This window comes from Strigops habroptila, chromosome 20 (genome assembly GCF_004027225.2).
Source record: "Strigops habroptila isolate Jane chromosome 20, bStrHab1.2.pri, whole genome shotgun sequence".
In the NCBI taxonomy this organism is placed as follows: domain Eukaryota; kingdom Metazoa; phylum Chordata; class Aves; order Psittaciformes; family Psittacidae; genus Strigops; species Strigops habroptila.
The window spans coordinates 1,894,923-1,917,780 of NC_044296.2; the positions used below are offsets into that span (position 1 = coordinate 1,894,923).

Below are 22,858 nucleotides of genomic sequence, written 5' to 3' on the forward strand. Positions count from 1 at the left end.
ATCCATAGCATCATTCCTGGTGATGGCATCATCCCTGCCCCATGATGTGTGTGGCTGTGGTAAGCCCAGGCAGAGTAACAGGAGGGTGGAATTTGCTTAAAGCTGAGCTTCTCATTTGGCTTGAAAATGTTGTGAATTGCCATTTATCGGTGTGCCAAAGAGAGGGTCTCTCCTCTTGCTTACTGCAATTCCCAATGGACCAAAGGGCTGGCGTCCCTGTGTCTTTGGGACTCAGGGGCTCAGATGAGGTGGGGACAAAGCTCACCCCAAGGCTGGCAGAAACCACACACACGTCTGAGATGTGCGGGGCCGGCAGCGTGTGCTCCGTGCCCGGTGCTGCCAGGCCGGATCAGGACACGGAGGGCCTCGCTCCAGTTTGGAAGCTGCCCGTTGAAAGGAGCATTCTCTCTTCTGCAGCAGACGAATGAGGGATGCGCCTGGTTCAGACAGCTCAGATCCACTCGCTCTCATTAGCGCGGCCTGGCAGCCCTGCTGCGGGTATTACACGGGGCGCTGGCTCTTTCCAGGGCTTGAAAACGCTGTTGACATTTTGTGAACTGAATGACTTAAACGATAACGAATTAACAGAGGGCTCTGTGTGTGCGCGGGGCTGTGCTCCTCTGGCAGTAAACGTGGTTCTGAGCGCGCCCGAGGCTCCGGCTCGGGTCTCTTGTGAGCGCTGATGCTCGGGGGCAGCTTTCGGGGTGCTGTGTGCTGGATCTGGGCTGTCAGTGTGGTTATGGTGCAATGGAAAGCTGAAGCCAAGCCGGGACAAGGTGGTGGCAGCTCATTCTGCGCTGAGCAGAGGTCGGTGATGGTTCCTTATGGCCAGTGCCTGGGATAGGATAGAACAAGCACATACCAGCCCCATGAGGCACTGTCCCTGCACTGGGCACTCTGCCCAGGTATGGGGTGCCCCGTGCCCGGCACAGTAGCACAGACCCCCATCCCCATGTCCCCCCAGACTCACATTCCCATCTTGAGGGCATCCCTGGGGTTCCTCCAGTGAATCCTGTGCTGGTTGTCTCCTCCTGTGCTGGGTTTTGCCTGCTGTGCCGGGGCAGCAGTGCCTGGTGCCACCAGCACGGCCCCACATTCATCCCCCAAACCTGCCCCACATCCATCCCCCCAAACCTGCCCCACATCCGTCCTCCCAAACCTGCCTCACATCCAGCCATCAAAGCCTGCCCCACATCCATCCCCCCCCAACCTTGCCCCACATCCATCCCCCAAAAACTTGTTCTTAGCTTTAAACCCGACTTTATGCCTTGTGCCATTGGTCACAGCTCATCAGCTCTAATGCAGCATTTGCCAGCCCAGTGAAGGCCCTCAGGGTCAGGTGGTGGTTTTTTTCCCCTCCAAAAAGAATAATAATTATTATTCCCCTGCTAAGCACGGGCCCTTCCTGTTACAGTCGCCTTTGCTTGGGCTTTAATAATGATCATTAAAATAAGTATTTTTTTTTTTAAATAAGATAGAAAAGGCTTTTTGTTTTGGGTTTTTTTTTGTATTGTTTTGTGTGCGTTTGAAAATTGTTTCCCAGTAAATCCTGGCCCTTTGTATTAATTTTACATTTTAAAATGTTACCTTGCCAGGGGCAGGGTTGGCACAACTGACTCGGGGAAGGAGAGAGAAGGAGAGAGAGAAAAACCCTTCTCCTTAATTAGCACGTTTCCCTGTGTGCTCAGAGTGCTTATGAATCAGGTAATGAGCTGGATGGGGCTGGACGCTGCTGCTCACCACAGCTCCCCACCCTTGCTGTCTGCAGTTCCCCCCTTCTCTTTTTGGGGTGCTGGGTGCCTTTTGGGTCACCCTTCACCACCACCGTTCTCGGCCACCCCGGGATGCAGGGTGCGTGCTTGGGGCATCAGTGTGATGAGTTTGAGCCAGGCTTAGCCCTGCTCCCGCCTGCCCAACGCTCAGGTGGGCACAGGGAGCCCCCCAGGACGCTGATTTGGGGTGACCAGAGGAGCCATGGCCACCATCCCCACCCCATGCAGGCCACACTGACCCCTGCAGCCGCTGACCACCCCTTCATGCAGCACTGCTCCTCCGGCCCAGGAGCTGTGCAGTGTCCCCTGTCCCTGGTCGTGCCAAGGGGGACCTCAAATTAATTAGCAAAGAAAACGAGCTCGACATGCAGAGATTAAAGCCAAGCTGCCAGGTTGGCTCCTGGGGGAGCCGGAGAGTTTGGCCGCCAGCTCCATTGGCTGCAGTGCCGGGAGCACCGGGGGGCTGCAGCACCCCCCCTCAGGGTGCAGTGTGGGGATGGGGGTGTCGCAGGGGTCACCCCAAGGAGCCAGGAGCTGCCAGTGTGTGCCAGAGCTCTCCAGCGCTGCTAATCCCTTAATGTCTCAGGTAATCAATGCCAGAAGCGCAAATTACACAGGGGTTGCAGCGCGGTGCCAGCGCTGCCACAGCATCGCCGTGAGTAACGGTCCTTTTGTGTGGCACTTACTACCAAGTGGTGCCGGTTTATCACGAGGCTCTGGGTTAATCTTGTGTGTTAATTTTGTAGGTTAATGGGGACCCTGAGGTGGGCAGGGGAAGGGGCAATGGGGAGAGGAGAGCGGTGCAGGGCTGGGCTGGATCAGGCCCTGGGTTGTGGTCAAACCAAGGTTTTGGCATGCCCAGGGTCTCCAGCATCCCCCTGGTGGGATCTGGTGAAACGTGGTCCCCCTGACGCCAGTTTCTCCTGCAGGTTTCAGCACGGGGATTACACAGTGGAAGTGAGCATCAACGACTACCTGGACATCTACTGCCCGCACTACGAGGAGCCGCTGCCCGAGCGGATGGAGCGCTACATCCTCTACATGGTCAACTACGAGGGGCACGCGTCCTGCGACCACCGTCAGAGGGGCTTCAAGCGCTGGGAGTGCAACCGGCCCGACTCCCCCAACGGGCCCCTCAAGTTTTCAGAGAAGTTCCAGCTCTTCACCCCCTTCTCACTGGGCTTCGAGTTCAGACCCGGCCACGAGTACTACTACATCTGTGAGTAGGGATGGTGGGGAGGGATGGGTGGGGGGGGTCCAGTGAGCACATCCCGGGGGTGTCCCCCACATCACACCGCAGTGCAGACCAGACCTGGATGCTGAGCCACAGCTCAGTTTGCAATGGATGCCCCCAAACCCATCCATGCCCTTATGCTGACAGCACCAGCATGTCCGAGTCAGGTTGGAGATCCCAACCGGTGCATGCTTCGTGCCAAAAGCCTTCTCCAGGGCTGAGTCACAGCCATGGGCTGGCCACAGGAGTGAATAGGACTTTCCAGGGACCAAGGGATGATGGGGACACTGATGTTGTCTCCATGGGACCACCACCAGGCACCAGTCATGGTGCTGCACCGAAGTGATGGCACAGCCCTGCCAGCCCCAGGCATTGGCCCCGCGCACTCCTGCATGCTCCCGTGTATTCCCGTGCTCTCGTGGGCTGTGCTTCCTTTTCTCACCCAACAGATGAAGCCAAAACTGGCCAACTGTGGGGGAAACCTTCCCGCAGGCACTAGACAGTGGTAGCAGGACCAGGGCCCCAGGGATGGAGCCGATCAGGCTCCTCATTGAATTTCTGCCTCCAGAGCACTGGGCGCGGGGGGCCAGAGCACCAGATCCATGGCAAAATCAGCTGATGGGGCTCGGATCCATCACTGGGAGTCTGGCAATCAATAAAGGGTGAAAAAACCATAAATGAGAAACTCTGACCCTCAGCACTCAGCGGTGTCACAGGGAGACAGGGGTGCCTCTTCTCACGCAGGAGCCAGCCGTGTGCTTATCTGCCTTATTATTTCTCCCCCTTTTTCCTAAAGCATCTGTTTTCAGCCCACTTAATTTGTTCCTTTTATCTATATTAAATTACCATTTTTTCCCCCCTCTCCCTTCCCCTCTGTAAAATGTCACTTGTGAAATAACAGCAGCTACAACTCTCTCTTCTCCCCCCCCGCCCAGTTTTATTTTATTTTATTTTTTTTTATTTTTAATGTCGTTAGGGAGAGATTACACAGAAGTAAATGGTGAAGCTGATCATTGCTAAACCGGTTAGAATTCATGTCATGCGGAACATTAGAAATTATGCCTCTTTGAGGAACCGTATTTAGCAGACATGAAAGAAAAGAAATTACCTCCTCCTCGAGCTCGCAAATTGGAATGCCATTAACCTCGCGGGCACAGGGACGCGCTCGTGCTCCTGGTGCTGGGTCAAGGGCACGGGCTGGCCCTGGGGACAGAGCCAGCGGATGGAGCTGCTGCGCGATGCCCATGGTGCGGCTTGGCACGGCACAGCACAGCACGGCATGGCATGGCACAGCATGGCACAACAGGCACGACCTTCTCCTTCCCATGTGGGGTGGTAGCACCAGAGAGGAAAAGGGAAAACTCCCAACTATGGAGGCTTTGCAGCATCTCCCGTTGGATGCTGCCGCTTCCATGGGCGCGATGCTGAGCTGGGTGCAGGGGCTGGATGCGCCTGTCGAGGGGTCCAGGAGTACTATTACGAGGGGCCATGTGGAGATGGGGGGGCTGGGGCCCCTCTGCAGCTGTCCCACAGGTTTATTTGGGAAAAATAACCCAAATGGGTCCTGTGGGGCAGCGGGGGGGGGTGGCCCCCATGTCACCATCTGTACAGGAACCTGCTGTGTCTGTCCCTAAGAGCCAAGGGCAGGGATGATGGTGGCCACGGGAGGGGACTGCGTGTGCCCCTTGCTACTGCCTCTCCTGTGAGCAGCATCCCAATTCCCTTTCCTTCCTTAAGCTGAAATGAAACTTCATTGCAAATAATGCTCTCTGCCCTTCTTTAATGCAAAAAAAAACCCACTCAGAGATAAAATGAAATTCCTTTAGAAACATATATATAAATCACAGTTTCTCATATTGAGAGGGGACTTTCACCAAGATAATTATTGCAATTACTCCCTTTCTCTCTCCCAGTGAGTATTATTTTTATTCTGTGCCTTTATCCTCGTTTTACCTGTTGGGGGTAGCAGCCCGGCCCTGCCTGCGCTCGCAGCCCTTCACCACAGGGACAGAGCCCCACGAGCCATCACTCCCTGTCCAGCTGCACTGGGACCAGCAGCCCCCCCTAACCTGCTGCTTCTCCCCTTTGCTTCCCTTCAGCCTCATCCCCCCCGAACACAGTGGACAGGTCCTGCCTGAAGCTGAAGGTTTATGTTCGGCCAACAAGTAAGTGACTGGGGGGGCCCTGGGTAGCCCATGGGGCAAGGGGCTGGTGGTCCAGAGTGAGTGGGGATTGTGGAGGGGGACAGGATGCCGCGAGTCCCACCAGGGTAGCACCCGATGGGGACAGGGACGATGCCACAGCCCTGCCAGAGCCGTGCCGCGGTGTCCGTGCCATGGCAGGCGCTGTGCCTGGTGATGGACATTTGCTGCCGAGTTCCATATGGGGGGGGGGAATGAATAATAATCTCTGCACAGTGGCTACTTTTCAGAATCAAATAACTCAGCCATTTAAAAAAACAAATTAATAATTTTCTTCTCCTGTTAACGTGTAATTAGCAAATGGCAGCAGCTCTCCCTGGGGACGAGTGCCTGCGAAATGTCACCGTTTAAAAGGATGTCTTTCTTTTTTTTTTATTTGCATGGCTTTAAAATAAAACCCAGTATAATGAAACCATCTGTAAAAAATCATTCTGTTTTGTTCAGGACTAGGGCATAGTGGGAGGGGGGGAAATCTCTCCTGGTAGTATTTTTTAGTATGTTAATAGTGTTGGGGTTTTATTCCCTCATGGAGGGGGAGCCTTTGTGCTGCTCAGGGAAAGGGGCTTTGCCCCTGGGGGTCCCCCTCGACTGGGTCCTTGAAACGTTCTCGGTTTCCAGTGCATGTGGCAGCAATGCCTTTGTGGAAGCTGGGATTTGGTGTGGCATCAACACCCAGCTCCTCGCCATAGGGGGAAGCTGCTGCATCAGCAGCATCCGGATCCCAGCCCCCGGGGTGCTGAGAGGTGGGATCTGCCTCCTGCTCACGTCTCCCCCCCTTCCTCTCCTTCCGCAGACGATTCCCTGTACGAGTCCCCGGAGCCCATTTTCACCAGCAACAACTCCTGCTGCAGCCTCAGGGTGCCGCGCGCCGTGCTCGTGGTGGTGCCGGTCGTCTGGACGCTCCTGGCCTCGTAGCGCTGACACCGACGCGCTGGGGAGCAGCTCCGTGGAGCGTCACCTCTGGCCACCCCGTGTCACCTTTGAGCTGCGGCTCCGGTGCTCCAGGACGGTGCCCGGGGAGGCTTGGTGCTGCTGATCCTGCCACCACGGGAAGGCCCTGTCACCGCACAGCCACCGCGCCAGGGGATGGCACTGGGAGCAAAGGGCTGTTCTGCGGGAGGGATCCTGGCTGCGCACACCGACAGCTCCTGTCCCGGCGCTTGCGTCTTGCTCAGCGCCAGCTCTCCCTCTTGGATGTCGCTTTTTGCATTTCTAGACCAAATACGGAGGCCTCGTTGTTTGGTTTGGGGGGTTTTTTGTTTTTCTAAAGAAAAAAGGGTTTTATTTTTGTTTGCTGGGTTGTTCCAGCCCGGGCTCCCCCGTGTCAGACTGACCCACAGGGGGCCGGGCTCAGCCCCTCACTGAGCCCTGCTTTCACACCGGACACTGAGCTACACAGACGCCAGCGATGGTGCCGACGTCTCCGTTGTCACAGACTCCTTCCCAGCCCAGCCACTGCTCTGGCACCAGGACGTCACGGTGCCGGCCCCAGTGCGCTTCTCCAGGCACCTGCCTGCCATGGGGACACAGGGATGAGGGGCCTGGGTGGACACGAGCCCCCACCAAGTGCCTGGTGGGGTGACCCTGTCCCCATCACTCGTGTCATGCATGTCACTGCTGTCTCCATGGGACCCCGGGGTGGCTCCGTGAGCAACAAAGCAAACTGGACGCACCGGAGGCGAGCACCAGGGATGGCCGGCACCGGGAGCACCGGCGATGGCCATCGACACTGGGAGCACTGCCGGGTGCTGGGAGCCGGCGGGCCGGGCTCACCCGGATGCTGGGATCACTCCAAGGGCGTTTGGCTGGAGCCGGTGCTGGAGCCTCCATCCAGGCAGGGCTGATCTCACGGAGCAGGTTTTCCTCCTCTGCAGCCTCCTGCTTTGCACCACATCCCCCCAACACCTTGGGGGTGTGAGAATGCCCACGGGGGGGGCCGGTGGCCACGTGCAGGACCATCGCAGCACTCCCCATGGTTGCCCCTTCATTCCCCGGCTGCTGCCGGTGTCCCCGGGGCTCTGGGGCTGCGCTTGGGAAGTTTTACCTTCTCCTTCTTTGCATTAATAAGAAGAACCCACCGAAACCCCTAATCCGAGGTTGACCTCAGGGGTGGCAGGTCCCCAGGAAGGGGTCCCCCTGCGGCCCGACCCCTCCTCGCCTTAAATCTGGGGCTGTCCCACCCAGGGGGGGTCCCGTGAGAGCCCGCCCCATGCCCCGGGGGGTTGGTGGTCCTGGGGGATGATGGTGATGGGCTCGGACCCAGCCAGAGCCCCCTCCTGAGGGCACCTTTCTGAACGCACCCCAGACCCTTCCGGCGCGGGGGGCTCCGTCCCTGTACATACAGCGCTGTACTGTGAGCGGTTTTTTTATGTATTGTTGAGAATGAATTTTATGGAAGGGTTTATCTTATTTTATTTTTATTTTTTAGACTAGGAAGCTGAAATCTCGCAATAAGCTCATCTCGACCATCCAAAAAATACAAAAAAAAAAAAAAAAAAAATTAAAAAAAATAAATCCCAAACCCAACAATAAACCCTGGCATTCCCCATTCCCTGCCGTTCCCTGCCTCCCGTCCCTGTCCCTGTGTGTGTCCAGACCAAGTTGTGGTTCTCGAAGGCGAGCAAAAGCATCGTGTTTATCCAGGGGGTGAGGGAGGGCTCCGTCGAGGGGCCAGCAGCACCCACCCAGCTCGCGGGGGAGCGGCAAAACCTGGCCTTTGGTCTGTGTTTTATATATATATAGATTATATATATAAATATCTATATTGTGTACAGCGACTGCGGGAGAGTGGCCAAGCGGCCGGCAGGGGCCGTGGGTGCTGCGGGCTGGGGGGGCTTCGCTGTGGGCCGGGCTGCCCCTCGGGAGCAGCCCATCGCTGGCGCTGGTTCTGCGTGTTGGTCTCCGTACTGCCTAGCTTTGTCCTTAGACATGCCGCTTTCGTCCTCGACGTCGTGCTGATGGTATCCGGATCACCCCATTTGGATTCTGTATTTTTTTATAATAAAATACAAATAAATGTCGTGCGAGGCCCTTGCTTTTGAGGAATGACTTTGCCTCCCGGCACTGCGGCGCTTTGGGCTGAGCCACGCTGTGTCTCTGGCGGGGGGGTCCGGCCCCACACGGGCACCAGGAGCCGCCGGCTGGGGTGAGCGGGGGGGACCAGTACCAGCCCCAGGGGGGCCACGCTTGGCTCTGTCTCCATTCTCCATTGCAGCCTCTCCTGCGGCGCACCAGGGCTGTGAAGCCAGACTGCTCTGCTGGGTGGTGTGTTAATTACGGGAAGGATTTAATTACCGCGTTAATTAATAATAATGGATATTAAATTAATTAATATGCAATTGTTGATACTACTTAATTATTGGAGGTGCTGCAGCCCGGAGGGCGGGTGCTCAGGGCTGGCATGTTCCGGCATCTCCCCAGGCACCACTGCTGCTCACTTGCCTCTGCCAAAGCTTCCTCTGCACCGGGATGCATTGTGACATCCCGAGAGGCCACCAGAGCCGGGACATATTGCTCATACCAGGCATCACCGGATCCTTCGCTGCCCCTATCCTGACCCAGTGGGAGAGGACGGCATCCCCCAGCCTGCTCCTTTCTTCCTCAAGTACCAAACTTTCTTGTGCAGCCCATTCCTAGTGGTTAATGTGTATTTCGGCACAATGAGCAGGATAGGAACAATCCACTGTTCATTAATTCGGGCTCGTACAGCTGATCCGAGGCTCTGAAGTTTGCCACAAGAGGGTGAAAGACTTATTTTCCTTCTTAATAATGGCCATCTGTGTGCCAGGAGCGAGGTGGGTGCTGCACCGAGCTCCACAGCGCTGCTGGCTCTGCCAGCTCCTGCTGTGACGGGCTCGGGCAGGGAAGTGCCGGGGAAGAGCCTGGCAGGGATTTGGCAAGAATTAAAAAGGTGATTTTTTAGCCCCACTCAGTAGGTTTTTGAAGCCTGACTCATGATTTTTTTAATACAGGGGGTTGGAAGCACGGAGTTAAAAATAGCAAACTGGCAGGCGCAGGGCTGAGACGGATCATCGTTAGTAATTAATTAATTGAGTCATGGAGTTTTAAGGCCTGAGAGGGATCATTTTGACCAGGCAGCTCGTCACAGAGGCATTGAGGTTTGATTCAAGGACTCATGGTGATGGAGGGGCTCGTCCAGCCCCGAATGCTCCTGCTGTGCCAGAATGCTGTGTCCAGGTATCATCACCCATGCCAGTGATTACCCTGTTTAACCAGGGCATGGCCGGCTCCCCACTGCCCCAGGCAAGGGGGTACCTGCAGCTCTGGGGTCTCTCCAGCCTCCTGCAAAGGGGAGAGGGGATGTGGGGACCCGCTGCAGGGCCCGTGTGCATTAGCGCAGTTATTTGGGTCTGAAACAGCCACTGCGGAGTATGAGCCCTGGGTCGAGCGCAGCTCGAAGTGCCTGTGCCGCGTCCCGGGCCAGGGTCTTTCCCTTTCCAAGCGTCGCTGTTTCTCACCACCCTCTTGCCGCATCCTAAACCCTGTCGGCAGCGTCCGCGCTATCGTGTGGGGGAACCGCAGCTCCCTGTCTGGCCGGCGGGGGGAATAACCGCCGCAGCAGGCGGGATGTTGGGAAATGGGAGTGGGTTTTCCATCTCTTTCCTTGTTTAAAGCGTCTGGCGCTGCTGCAAAACCAAGAATTCCTCTGCTTGCTGACCCAGAGAAATGAAACACGTCTTAAATCTCTTCTTTAAACGTGGCGGCATGTGCAAAAGAAGGGGAAGGAAACAGCCTCAGCCCCGGGGGGTTCCCAGCCCTGTGACCCCCTGCATATCCTTAGTTCCAGCTGCAATCAGGGGTGAGGAGGCAGAATAGGGTGTGGGGATGACTGGGGTCTGGGGGCAGCCAGGGCTAAGGGATGGGATGGGGCATCCCCAGGACTCCCTTGCCCCGGGGGGCCATCACTTGAAGGGCCACAACTGAAGGGCAGTGCCCGGAGTGTGGCCAGCACCGGCGGGAAGCAGGAACAGTGCCACGTGTGGCTGGTAGTGTCTGAAACGGGGTTTTATGGGCCTGAGTCTCCTCTAGCACCAGTTTTACGTTGTTGCTGCCAGGGCTTCCCAGCTGTGTGGGCACTCACAGCCCCCTGTGCCAGCGGTCGGGGTTCAGGGCTGACAGGGATATGGCTTCACCTCTGCATGCTGCACTGTGGGCTGATTTACTCCAGGATATGGCTGTGCAATTAACCAGGACCTCAGGGCTCAGCACGGGAGGGCTGGGGCCATGCCCTCCTTCCAGATGTTCAGGCATGGGGTGGGATGAAGGTGGCTTATGGACCTCAGCTTTCCCATGTGCCATAACTCCTTCAATGAGCAGGGAAGGGGAGCTCTTCCAACACAGCCCTGCTCCAGCACACCCTTTCCTTTCCACACTCTCCACCTCCTTTTCCTCCCAGCCTGAGACATGCTCAGCTCCATCTCTCTATGACCAACTGCTGGACCTGTGTGTGGCCACATGGCAGGAGCTGCCCCTGCGATCCCATGGGAAAAGCATAGGGCGGCTGCTGGGGTGCTGCAGCCACGGGACAGTTGGGTCACCCCAGTTGCACCTCCAGGGGTGACTCTGGTTGGTGACAGCCCCCATGGCTGTGACCCTGCAGTGTCCTGCATTGTGCTCCCAATCTGCTCCATTCAATGGCATCAGGGGGCAGCTCAGGGGTCCTGAGCCCCCGTGGTGGCAGCCTCCCGGTCACGGTGTTCCCCCTCCCTAGAGCAGCTGCTCTGTGTCTCCACTGGCACATTGCTCTGTGCTCCATTGCAGTGTTTTGGCGTTAATAGTTTTCTGGTTTAATCCCGTGAAGGCAGCGGGTGCATCGTGCTCCACTGGCCCGTGGAATATCCGCCTGGTGCAGTCACTGCTGCAGACAGCCCAGGGGCCTGATCCACAGCTTGCTCGGGCTGTAGCCTCCCCAGTCCCGATGACATGGTCCAGGTTTACACCTTGGTGAGGCTCAGGATCCAGCCAGCAGCTCACCAGTTCCCCTGGCACCTCTCTGGCTTCCTTCCTCTTGTTCTGGCTCCAGATTCAGAAGCCTGCAGGTGAGGAGGGATGCTCAGCAGGTCCCATCCCTGCCCTGCTCTGCACCTAGGTTTTCTTGGTCTGTGCTACGGAGGGACCAGCCCAGCACCTGCTCGGGCAGAGATGCTGCTTTGGCTCCTCTGGCAGCTCTGGGGCAGCCCCGGACACCTTGTGCTGAGGGAAACCTTCATCATGAGGAAGGGTTGAGCTTGAGCATTCCCGGGGCTGCTTCAGGTGGAGCAGGAAGCTGGGAGCACCCAGTGCCAAAACTGAGCCCCCAGACTCGCTGGCACCCTGACTCCCTTCCAGCCACCCCATGCACCCAAATGCTGCTCCGCTCCCCACCCCTTCCCAGCGTCTGCCTTCAATTTGCCCCATTCCAATGAATTCCCACAGGCCAGGCTGCTCCCTTTCCTCCCCGCGTCCTGCATGGACTTGTGCCTGAGGACATGGCTTGTGGATGCAGCAGAGCTCAGGCTCCTGGAGGCAGCAGTTTGCACAGTGCCATCCAGTTCCCTCTGTGGTTGTGCAGAGCACAGCACAGACCCAGCTGCAGCAGGGCTGGGGGGCTCGTCCCTGTGTCCCCTGGTTCCGCAGCACCCTGTGCTCACCATGGGCTCACTGGCACTTCCCAGGCTCCGCCGCTTCTCTCCAGCAGCTCCCGGCACAGGCTCCTGCTCTGTTTTGATTTAGTTCTGGTAGAAAGTGCATCCATCACCGCGGGAGCGGCTGGGCTCACAGGGGGACCCACCACCCCTGCTGCTTGTTTTCTGCTACCTGGCTGTCACATCTGCAACTTCACTCCCTGCCTCCCTTCCCGCCATCCCTCTCCCCAGCCTTATCTCCTGATAGGTACAAGCAATACAACCAGAAACATTCATGTAACAAGCTGCCGGCTGTGGAGCACCTGGGAGAATACCACATTGGGGATGATTTATGAAAATAGGGAGTGAGAGGAGAGTACGGAGGTGAGGGATGGAGCTCCCATCCCCGCTCCCAAGCAGCGCCAGCACCTTTGCTCCCAGCTCATCGGGATGCGGGGCCGTGCCTGGTGCTGGTGGGCAGCTGAAATGGGGCGAGGCGGGTGCGTGGAGCCCCTGCGCTGTCCCTTTGGGGCCATTGATTTCCATGAAACAGCCCAGCCGGGTGTGTAATTGCACGCGGTGATGGCAGCCTCCTTTGCATGCAGCTCGGCAGGGCCCTGCACTCAGGAAAGGAAACTTTTCGGGCCACCAGACATTTAGTTTTCTTCAGCTGCTCATTGCCCTGCCCTGGGAGGAGGGTGATGGGGCCATGGGCTGAGGTCTGCTGCAACCCCCTGGAGCATCCATACGAAACGATGAGTAAGAGGATCTCGGGAGGTCAGTGCATCTCACCAGTGCACAGGGCACCTTTTCCTGCTCCTTTGCCCCCATCCCAAGCCTGGCCTGGCTGGGGGCAGAGGTGAAGCAGACGCTGAGCATCCGCATCGTGCCCCTGCCAGCCCCGGGAGCTTTGCCAGGGAGAGATTTCTCCCCCAGGCAAGGAGTGAGCATCCATTCCCCTCGGTGAGCTGCTCTCTCGCAAGGTAACCGGCATTATATTCGGACCAATTGCTCCAGCATGATCCTCCTGAATGTTGCACAGCATGTACACGGCGTCTTATGTAAAATACATGCCCCTGGGTGAGCCTTTTAATAGCAATGGCTCCTGCCTGGGGGGTGGGGGGGCCGCTCTCTGCCACGGCGGTGCCAAGAAATGATTGAAAAGTTGGGGCTCGCCGTAGGAAACACCCTGCTGGGGGGAACAACGTGTTTTCATTCCCCTGCCAGGTAACAAATGAAAAGAATTGCAATGAATGCTAATGGGGTGCAGAGCGGATGCTGTGGAGGCTGCCAGGGCTGGAGCTGGGGCTGGGCAGGAGCTGGGGTGAGTGGAGGCAAGGGGGTTCGGCCCTGGGTACTCAGGAGCTGCCAGGGAACCCCGGGTTTGCAGGCTGGAGCTGGCCCCTGGCTCAGAGCACGCCGCAGGACAGGGCTGGTGGGTGCTGTGGGGATGATGCTCTGGGATGCTGTACCAAAATCCTTTCTTTCCACAGTAAAATGCAGCTGCGGGAATGCATCAGCCCACAGAATTCCCCTTGGCAGGAGTTCCCACCCTCATGGAGCCTGTCCCGGCTGTTGCTCTCCCTCTGCCAGGGCTGAGCTGCTGCTGAACCGGCTCCTCGTAGGCAGCCGGTGACCGGCTGTGCTGAGCTGAGCTGTTTGTAAATGCAGTGGGTCTGGAAAGCGGGAGGGTAAACACGGATGAATAGCCTTCACCCACTCCAGTAAATATTTTATATCACACACCAAGAAAAGACACTCCTATTTAAATGATTTATAAAGGAAGATCATGTAGAGGTTTCTATAAAATATGTAGGGCTCCTAATCCCGACATCATCAAGCAAAGAGGACTGAAATCATATATTACCTTTTCAACAGCCTCGCTGGCTGCAGGGATACAACTGACAAATAAAAGTGTGTTTACAGCTTTTGGGCTCCTCTGGGGAGAGGTAAATCACGGCAGGGGTGGGAAGGGGAAAGGAAGCCGGAAATTAAGTGGCAATTTCTGTCCATCATGGCAGTGCGGGGCAGGGGGATGCTGGATTCGGGGGGCTCTGGTGTCCCCGTCAGTCACCCTCTGGGTGCAGCGATGCTCGTCCCCCGGTGGGACCCCGGGGTGTGGGCACAGGGCACAAGCCCTGCTGATGTGCAATGGGTCAATGCTCATCGATGCTGTGCCCTGCTCTGCTCTGCAGCGGGGCTGGACTGAGAGCAGCCCTCAGAGATGGGTTTTCCATGGGCACCAGCGGAGTCAGGATCAGACATAGGGCCTTTTCAACATTGGGGCTGGCATCTGCCCCCTCCACACTGCCACTTGATGCTCCCATTGCCCCATCCCCGTGCCCCATCCTTTTGGGTCCATATACCGAGGTTTTTTGCCCCCCGCCCCGCAGTCCCATCTGAGGTCACCATCTCCCCACGGGGAGCTGGGAGGGAACCCGCGGCCCCGGCATTCGGCACGCACCGCGACGAGGGGCACGGCGGCCTCTGGCAGCAGCGGCAGCGATTTGGCATGCGGCGGCGGGAGCCACCAGCCGATGGGGCCCCGGCCGCCGCGTTATTAAGGGATTAGCAAGTTGTCTTGGCGCTCAATTGTAGATAAGTGCCGCATTTTGTATTATCTTTTCACGCTGCACCGCGAAGGATGACAAAGAGACAACATGGGTGTCATGGCCTTCAGCATATCATTAAGGGTAATTTGTCTTGCGAGGAGGGGGAGGGCGAAGGGAGAGAGGGAAGGGAGAGGGAGGAGAGGGAAAAGCAGCCCGGGAGGAGAGAGGGGATTAAAAACTAAGGAGAGGAGATTAGGAGTGAAATGTGAACTGTATTCAGAGTCAGCCAGGCAGGGAGAAGCAAACAGCCGAGGAGGGGACCGTGACGCAGGGGCTCAGCCCCGTGTCCCACGCTGGAGCTGCCGGCAGGAGGAAGCCCAGGGCTGGGGTAAAGGAAGCAAAACGTGAGCATTGTGTGCTGCGGGCTTTGGAGACCCCCCTTTTCCTGCACAGAAGAGCCCCAGATCCATCGCCAGCCTCAATTCTTTGCATTAATCTATAACAATAACTAGCCATCCAGCCCGGTGTCACAGGTAATAAGATGCACACCGGAGGACTCAAATCCATTTCCCCCCTTCATGACTGACTAACCATTGCCATCAGCCTGGGGCTGGGGGATCCCAGGGGGGTGGGTGCATAGCGGCAGCCTCCTTGTGCAAGCTGCTGTTCAGTGCAAGCTGCTCCTTGGAGCAAACCCTTTTCTCACAGGCTTTGCAGCATCCCCAGCCCCACTCAGCCCCATCCCTGTGTGGCACATGGCAGCCAACCCCGATAGGAGCTGGCACCGCGCAGCAGGGCCTGCTCCCCCATTGCTGGGCAGCGAAGGGTAAAAGAAAGAGTAATAGCAAGAGGAAAATGTAGCAGAAATCCAGCAAAGCCCCCCAGGCCTGGGGCTGAGCCGGCAGTGGTTTTCTCTATCGGTTGGTCAATCAATCAATCACGAATAAAGGTGCAGCTATTGATCGGAGAAGATGGCTTTTCAGGGGCTGGGTAATGGAAATATGCATCTGGAGACAGTCAAATGGAACCTCTAATGCCGTAGTCACTGCTATGAGATGCTGGCCCAATTCGTAGGAGGAGAAACCCTGTGAAGACAGCTCCCTTTCACCCAAACGCCACTTCGGCCTCTTCCTGCAGTGCCTGGGGTAGCCAAATCCCCATGGGGCAGCCAGGGGCTGGTGCTGGCCCAGGGAGACGCAGCCACGCTGGGGCGAGGAGCATCCAGGTACCACCGTGTCACCCAGCCCTGTCCTTCACTGCAGGGACCGGGTCTGCTGGGGACAGGGACGGGGCATCCTCCCGCACCCCCTCCCTCCCCTCCCCTTCTGATAATCCTATTTTTGAACCAGGGGATTAGGATCAATACTTCACTCCTAATGCTGTGGTAATACAGTGTTACACCGCCAGCGCCAGTTCCCTGCTGAAACACTTAAGGTAGTTTAAACCCATTTGTGCCGGGGAGTGCGGTGAATCCACAACGAGCTGGTCGCGCAGCCCAGGCGCTGCTGCGGCGCGGTGGCACAGAGGGCACTGCCTGCATGGCTGCTGGCCACAGCCAGCCGTCGGAGCCGCAGCCGGCGAGGGGACGGTGGCCCTTTGAGCCAAGGGTGCTACTGGGCCCTGGCACAAGCAAGCATCTTCGTGCAAGCATCCCTCATGCAACCGAGCCCTTGTGCACACCGTTGTGGCCCCTGGGTTTTGGGTTCACCCTGGGTGATCCAGTGGACGGCCCCAGTGTGGTGCTGGGGGAAACCCATCCATCTTTCACTCCAAATTGGCTGAGGGGTTTGGAGGCAAACTCCCAGGGAATAGAAACACAAATATTTCCATCCAGTGCTATAATTATGAATTAGAGCAAAGCTCTGTCTTTATTAGGTGCTAATAGAGATAAAGGGGGTTTTGAAATGCAAGGCACAGCTATGTAAATGCTAATTCACCCAGAGACCTTCCTCTCTCCCCAGACCGAAGGTTTCAAGGCAACTTCTCTCAAAAATAAAAAAACAACAAACCCCCAAAGCCCCGAAAATCATCTCAGATCATCTCAGCAACTCAATTACATCTACTTAAAGACGCAGCAGCTCTGGCACCAGCGATGCCCCAGCAAACACCAGCTATACCCCTACGGAGTGTGAACGCTGAGGCAGGGAGAGGACTGTGTCCCCAGCGCACATGGATGTTGCAGCACGCACACACACATATGTTGCAGCACACTCATGTGCATGCACGGCAGTGCTGCTCTGGTGCTGCCTGAGGCTCTGAGGTGGAGGAAGGCAAATTGCTGCCCGCAGGCAGGGCCAGGCGGGCTCTTGGTGAGAGCAGCACAGCCACAAGCACCGTTTATTGGAGCTTTTGGATCTGTAATGCCACAGGAATGGCCTCGCCTCCCCTCACCCACCTTGTTCCCCCCCTGAGGACACCAGCCCTACTGTGGAGGAGCCAGAGCCCGATCAGCCCCGAGCTGACCAGGGGGTGACAGAGCAGAGCTCACCTCACACCTTCAGCAGGGCTGTGAGTGTTCAGAGGCTTCTGAGGCAGGATATGAACGAAATGAGTGGCATGGATCCATTTTCCAGGGATGCCAAGCTCCCTGGTTGGGCTGAAGGATGCTCATGACATGCTCTGAGGGGCCTGGGTGGGCTCTGGCAGAGCCAGACGCTGCACCAGCACCACTTGGTCCCATCCCTTCAAGCAGTGCCGACTGAGCTGGGTTACACCGGTGAGGATCCGGCTCTCTGTGCTCAGAGTTTTCAATTAAAACAAAAATATCCTGTAATAACCCACAGAGGGGTTTTATTCCTTCCCTTTTTCATTTATTTATTTATTTTAAAATAAATCTATTATGAGGAGCTTAGAGATGTGTGTAAAACCGACAAGGGACGATTTGAGGATTAGGGATCGGTGATGTCCTGGTGTGATGAGCAAAGACAAGAAAACCCTGCCGGGGCTGAGAAGGGGATGCTGTGTCCAGCCAGGGCGTGAGCAGGGAGGGTTACCGCAGTGCCGATGGTTCTGGAAGCAGCAGAGAGACCTCGATGCCACTGATCCCATGCTCCTGCTGCATTCCCCACCCGCTCCCTCCCTGCCTGCATCCAGTTTAGCATAAAAGTCATTTTGTTTTGGGCCCCCTGTCTGCTGCTCCCTCATTTCCAGGCAGCTGATAACTGTCCTGAGCACCAGGGAAACCCACCGGCTGGGGACTGGGGTGAGGAGCATTTAACCCCCTCCGCCAAGGATAATTGGCTTGTTTACCATTTTCCTGACCCCAAAAAAGACAATGAAATTGTGCACAAACCCAATAGATTGTAGCCACATGCCTGCAGAGAGAGAGGCGATAGAAATGAAATACAGATAGGGGCTTGCGTGGCAGGGATGGGTAATGGATTCAGAGAGTGAGCAAGGGACGTGCCAGGGATATACCCTGTGTGCACCTCGCGGTGATGCTCAGGGTGGCATTTTGGGGACCAATTCTGGCTTTCCTGGAAACATGGAGCTTGTCAGGTGGTGCTGAGCCTGATTTGCAGCACTGCTTTGGGTGAAAAACCCACAGTCTGAGCAAAACCTGCTGCTGGGGGAGAGTGGCAGGAGCAGGGTGCAGACATAGGGGTACCTGGAGCATCCCTGAGCTGGCCCCCTCAGAACCCCTGCCCATCCTCTTGCTTTAACGCACCACCTCTATTTATTCTGCTCCTGTAACTGTAAAATTGATTTTCTTGCAACAAGACGCTTGTCTTTCACTACTGAACGCACCCAAATGCTCCAACATAAGACACTGGCAATTTCTAATTAGTTTCCTTTATACCTCTTGCTTCCCCGAGCAGGCATGTGGAACGGAACAGGGGAGCCCAAAAAGGAGCAGGATCCAGAGGTGACAAAAGCACTTTTTATTCTTGATATGATTATTAATGATACATGTCCTTTACCTAACAAGGCAGGAGCACAGGAGGGCAGGGGCAAGCAGCAACAGGCACGGAGAGGTGATTAGTGCATCTTTTAGCTACAGGGCTGGAGAAACATATTTAACTACCATAATCTTCATATATTATCTCAGAGCAGCTCCTTGCCACATGGCCCCGTCCCCACAGACACCCATTGGCACCCAAACCAGCCCTGCTCTGCTTGGCCATGTCCTGGTCCATGGGGGAAGGAAGGTGTCGGGAGCCCCTCGAAGGTGAGCTGCAAACATGTGTAGGTGATACTGATAATTGAGAGCCCCACAGCATGTCACACCCTTGATAGCGAGCCCGAGGTTATTAAAGGCTTAAGGCTGGTTGCCCCTGTGAGCCCTCAGTTCCTGGGGGGCTCCTGCAGCTGCTGTGTGCCTCCTGAGGGGCTGCAGTGAAGCCAGGGATGAGCCTTGGCTGATGCTCCAGGGAAGCAGGTGAGGTGCCAGCACTGTGCATCCCCTCTACCAAAGCCCCAGGGTGGGTGGTTGCTGCTGTTGTTCCTGTGGGATCCTGGTGCGTGAGCTGGGCACCCCCATCCCCTGTTCCCCCTGTGCTCTCCTTAGACCCATGGCCAGTCCTGCGGGTGGGAGAGATGCCGGGATTCCCAAGTCTCTGTGCTGCCAGGAAGGGCCGGGGGTGCCCAGGAGCGGGGCAAGCTTAGAGGGGTCTTTAGGGCTGCAAGGAGAGAGCAAAGCCCCTCTGGCAGCACGGGCACCAGGAGCACACACGTGTGAGCGCACAAGCACATGGGTGTGTGAGCGCCCAAACCAGCAGCCCAGGAAAAGTTATTGGAAGGGGGGTAAGGGGAGAGGGAAGAGGAAAAAAAGGCAGGGGGTGAAGGGAAGGGAAGGAAAGTCCTGCAGTCTTTTGCCTTGTCAGTTCTCTGTCTGCTGTCACTCAGCCGCCGAATTCTCCTTCAAGTTGTCATAGAGAGGCTGGCGGGGATTATGCCGAGGCTCTGTCCAGAATTGATTCATGTGGAACGCGTGCTTGACGAGCGGAACCGCTGGTGTGAGTGGGAGCCGCTGAGACCCCCTATTTTCCCACCTTCCTCACACAATCTGGTATTGTTTGGCCGCAGCCTTAGTGATCCCTGCGCCCGGGCTGTGACTGACACAGCTTTGAGGCTCTAAAGCGTATTTTGAATTTCTAAAACCTCTCAGGAAGTCCCCGGGGTGCCTTCTGCCATTGTCTTGTTTCTCCTTTCGCCTTTTTCCCTTTCCACCCCAACCTCTCCCGCCTCCCCCAATGCCTCCTCCCCTTTTCTTTTCCCCCATTCCTCCCCCTAATTCCAGGCCATACAATCCCTGTTTGCTCTGTTCCCCCACGTTCAGGCTCTGATTCTCTCTGGAGCTGCTCAGCCAGTTTCCAAACATGATTTATATATATATATAAAAAAAAAGATAAAAACTAAAAGCTCTAAAAGTTCCCAAACCCTTGATCCGCTGCAAAGGGCTTCACTTGTTTGCTTTTAATCAGCTGACACAAACCCTGAGATGTGTTGGAAAGTAATAATAGAAATAAAGATTTCACCTAACCCATCGCATGCTCGCATCCGTCTGCTGCCTGCTCCGGCTGTTGGTGCCATCCATCCCCACAGGATCTGGCCAAGGACTTTGCATCTTGGTGAAGCATTCCCATCAGGAAAGCTGTGCGGAGCCCCCGGCAAAGGACTGGGCTATCCACGGAGCAGGGTCTGGGCTCTGCTGCCTCTGCCTTGGGTTTTCATGCACTGGGACCACCGAGCCGGCGCTGCCCTGTCCCCCTGCAGCCCCCAGCCTCTCCTGAGCTCGGCACTATATAACCATTTCCCATTTCCAGTCTTAATCTTATAAGAATGAATTGAGAATGACCAGTGTAAGTACACAGGTGCCACTGGGAGCAGAAACCACTCTTTAATCTCAGATATGAAAACAATTCCCTGCTCCGCTCACTAGCAATCAGCAAGTGCTATCAGTGCCGAGCTCTCCCTGGGAACAGGAGAGCTTATAAATATGAATTAGTGCAGAGAAAATCTACTCTCTTACCTAAAGCTAAATGTTATCTGGGTCCCTTTCCAGCAGTGGCTGACATTTCCAGAGTGCTTTTAGTCACATCTGCGGGAAGACAACTCATTTCTTGTTTTAAAAAAAAAAAAAGGAGAAAGGAAAGAAAGAGGAAGTGGAGGAGCAGGAGGAGGAACGAGCAGCACAGGGAGACGCTGCCTTTGTTTAAAGAGGGAAATGCTGAATGCCTGGGCCTCCTCTGGGAGAGGGGAGATGCTGAGTGGGCTCTGCCCTGGTCCCAGTGCTTGCCGGTGGATGGATGGGGAATGCAAAGCCCATGAGGTATGAATGGACCACCAAAATCAGCAGGGTCTGGCCCAAGAGCAGGAGTCGATGCTTGAGATGGAGCTGGGAGCACCCATAGGGACACCCTGATGATGGGGAGGTTCAGCACCTGCGGCCTGTGCAAGGGTGGGCTGTGCTGCCCTGTCAGAGCTGGGGTGATGCTCCCACAGCCCCGGCTGAGGATGGGGAAGGATGTGGCCCCGCAGGTGGGTGCACGAACCCCATCCCTCCATCGCCAGCTCTGATCCCGCTCCCTGTGCTCCCCCCTACAAACGTATCTGTAAGGGAAGGAACGACAGACCATGAGAGTCTCTAATGGGATGCTTAAGCCGTCTTTTAGGGTTTTAATGAGCGGTTCCTGGCAGGAATGCTAAACACCACTAGGTAGCCAGGCGGCAGGATGCGTTTCTGTGTCCTTGTCTGGCTGAAGTGAGCTCTGACCTCATTTGCTTCGTGCCATTCAATGAACAAGGCAAGCGGCGCTGGGGGGGGATGTGTGTGCTGGGGGGAGTTTAACTTATGTATTAATTTCCATTTTATGTTCTGAACAATTGAGCATCACTCGGTGGCAGGAGGTGGCCCAGATGCTGCTGCGCCCAGGGCGTGCTTTGCCCAACACTGGCAGCTTGTGGGGCTCGGGGGTACCTCGGGGGTCCCCACTATGGCCTCATCTTCCCGTCCTCTGCCCAAGGAAGGCTCCATGCCCCACGCAGCCCTTTTGCAGCAGTTAATGCCCCTCCATCCTGTGCTTCATCCAGAACATCGATGGCTGCACAGTGAGACAGAAATGATTTGGAAAAGGGCAAGAAGGCGAGAGAAACGTTTCCTGGGATGTTAAAAAAAAAGAGGGGACTTCAGGCACTTAAATTTATGCTGCTCTAAAATGGATTTTATTCCAGTGTGATGAGGGAACAAAATAATTAATTCCTCTCCCGCAGACAAAAGGCTGGAGGCTTCCCTCTTCCCACGGAGCCATGGGGACGACAGGCTGGTTCCTGGGGCAGCTTGTCTGGTGTCAGGGCTGAATCCAGGAGGTGCATTCCAGCCCCTTCCCACAGGCTGGAGGCCTGGGCTGCACAAGGGGAAGGTCCTGGCTCCTCTCTGTGCTCATGGGATGTGCAGGGGACCGGGCTGCCCATCCATCATCACACACCCATCCCCATCTCCCACTGCCCCATACCCATGCTCCACCAGGCGCCCACCCATGGGTGACAAAGAGGGTCTCTGTGGGCACCGCGGGTGGGATTGCAGCCCCTTTGCTAAGAGGTGAATTACTGAAGGGAAGGGGCTGCCCATGCTCTTCAGACACAGCCCCCACTCTTCTGGGGCTGGGGATGAACGGGGGGACTGTGCTTGTTCTGGATGAAGTGATAAATATTAATTATGCAAATCAGCCTCTTCCAGCCCACCCTCGTCTCCACAACATGTCAGGACAGGGAGAAATGGAGGCTGAGTCAATTTATTCACTTAGCAGGTCACTCCCTTTAAGAACATCCCTTTCAAAAGAGAGTTGCAACTAGACTAGATCAAGCAGGGCTGACTCTGCCTCCCTCAGATGTGATAAAATATTTTAATAAGTACTTGGGAAGCCCATTACAAAGAGAGTGTTTCGTGCTGGCGAGACCCTTGCTGCCTTTCATGCGGGTCTCCCATCCATGCTGCAGCATGGGGGGACCATGCAGCATCCCCAGGGCCCATTGGTCCCACATGGGGGCCGCTGCCCCACAGGATTCTCTCCCTAGTTCCAATATTTGACCTGCTCCTGGCTCACAGCTTTGGGGAGAAGCGTTGGGCAGGCCCCGCAACAAGAGCAGCCCCATTCCTGGCCATGGCTTGCAAGGGGGGGAATGGAGCATGTCCCTGACTGCCCCCCGTCCCCCGCCTCCTGCATTTTTGCTGTCAGAGCTGACAGAGTTTCATTTCCTCCGCTTGTACCTACAGGAGAAACTTCCTGCTTGGGGAACACAAAACCCCGCAAGGCTCCCCCCAGCCATGGGGCCAACTGCACCCTGGCCCCAACCCAACCCCTATCCCCACTCCCATCCCCTGGCCCCACGCCCGTCCCAACCCATCCTCATCCCCAATCCCATCTCCGCTCCCATCCTGTTCCTGGCCCAAAACCAGCCCCAATCCCTTCCCACCCCACCCTTTCGCCCCGTCTCCTGCCGTACCCCCCTCCAATCCCCATTCCCACTCCCTCCG

General features: G+C 56.3%; 1 protein-coding gene across 1 annotated transcript in view; it reads left to right on the top strand.

The window, feature by feature from the left end:
- The window catches only part of EFNA2 (ephrin A2), a 40,512-nt gene extending 32,264 nt beyond the window's left edge, over positions 1-8,248 (top strand). Inside the window, exons 2-4 of the mRNA XM_030509139.1 lie at positions 2,702-2,991; positions 5,106-5,171; positions 6,001-8,248. Coding sequence (XP_030364999.1) covers positions 2,702-2,991; positions 5,106-5,171; positions 6,001-6,122 — 478 coding nt within the window. The 3' untranslated portion in view covers positions 6,123-8,248. The remainder of the gene's footprint in view (positions 1-2,701; positions 2,992-5,105; positions 5,172-6,000) is intronic.
- The last annotated feature ends 14,610 nt before the right edge of the window (positions 8,249-22,858 follow it).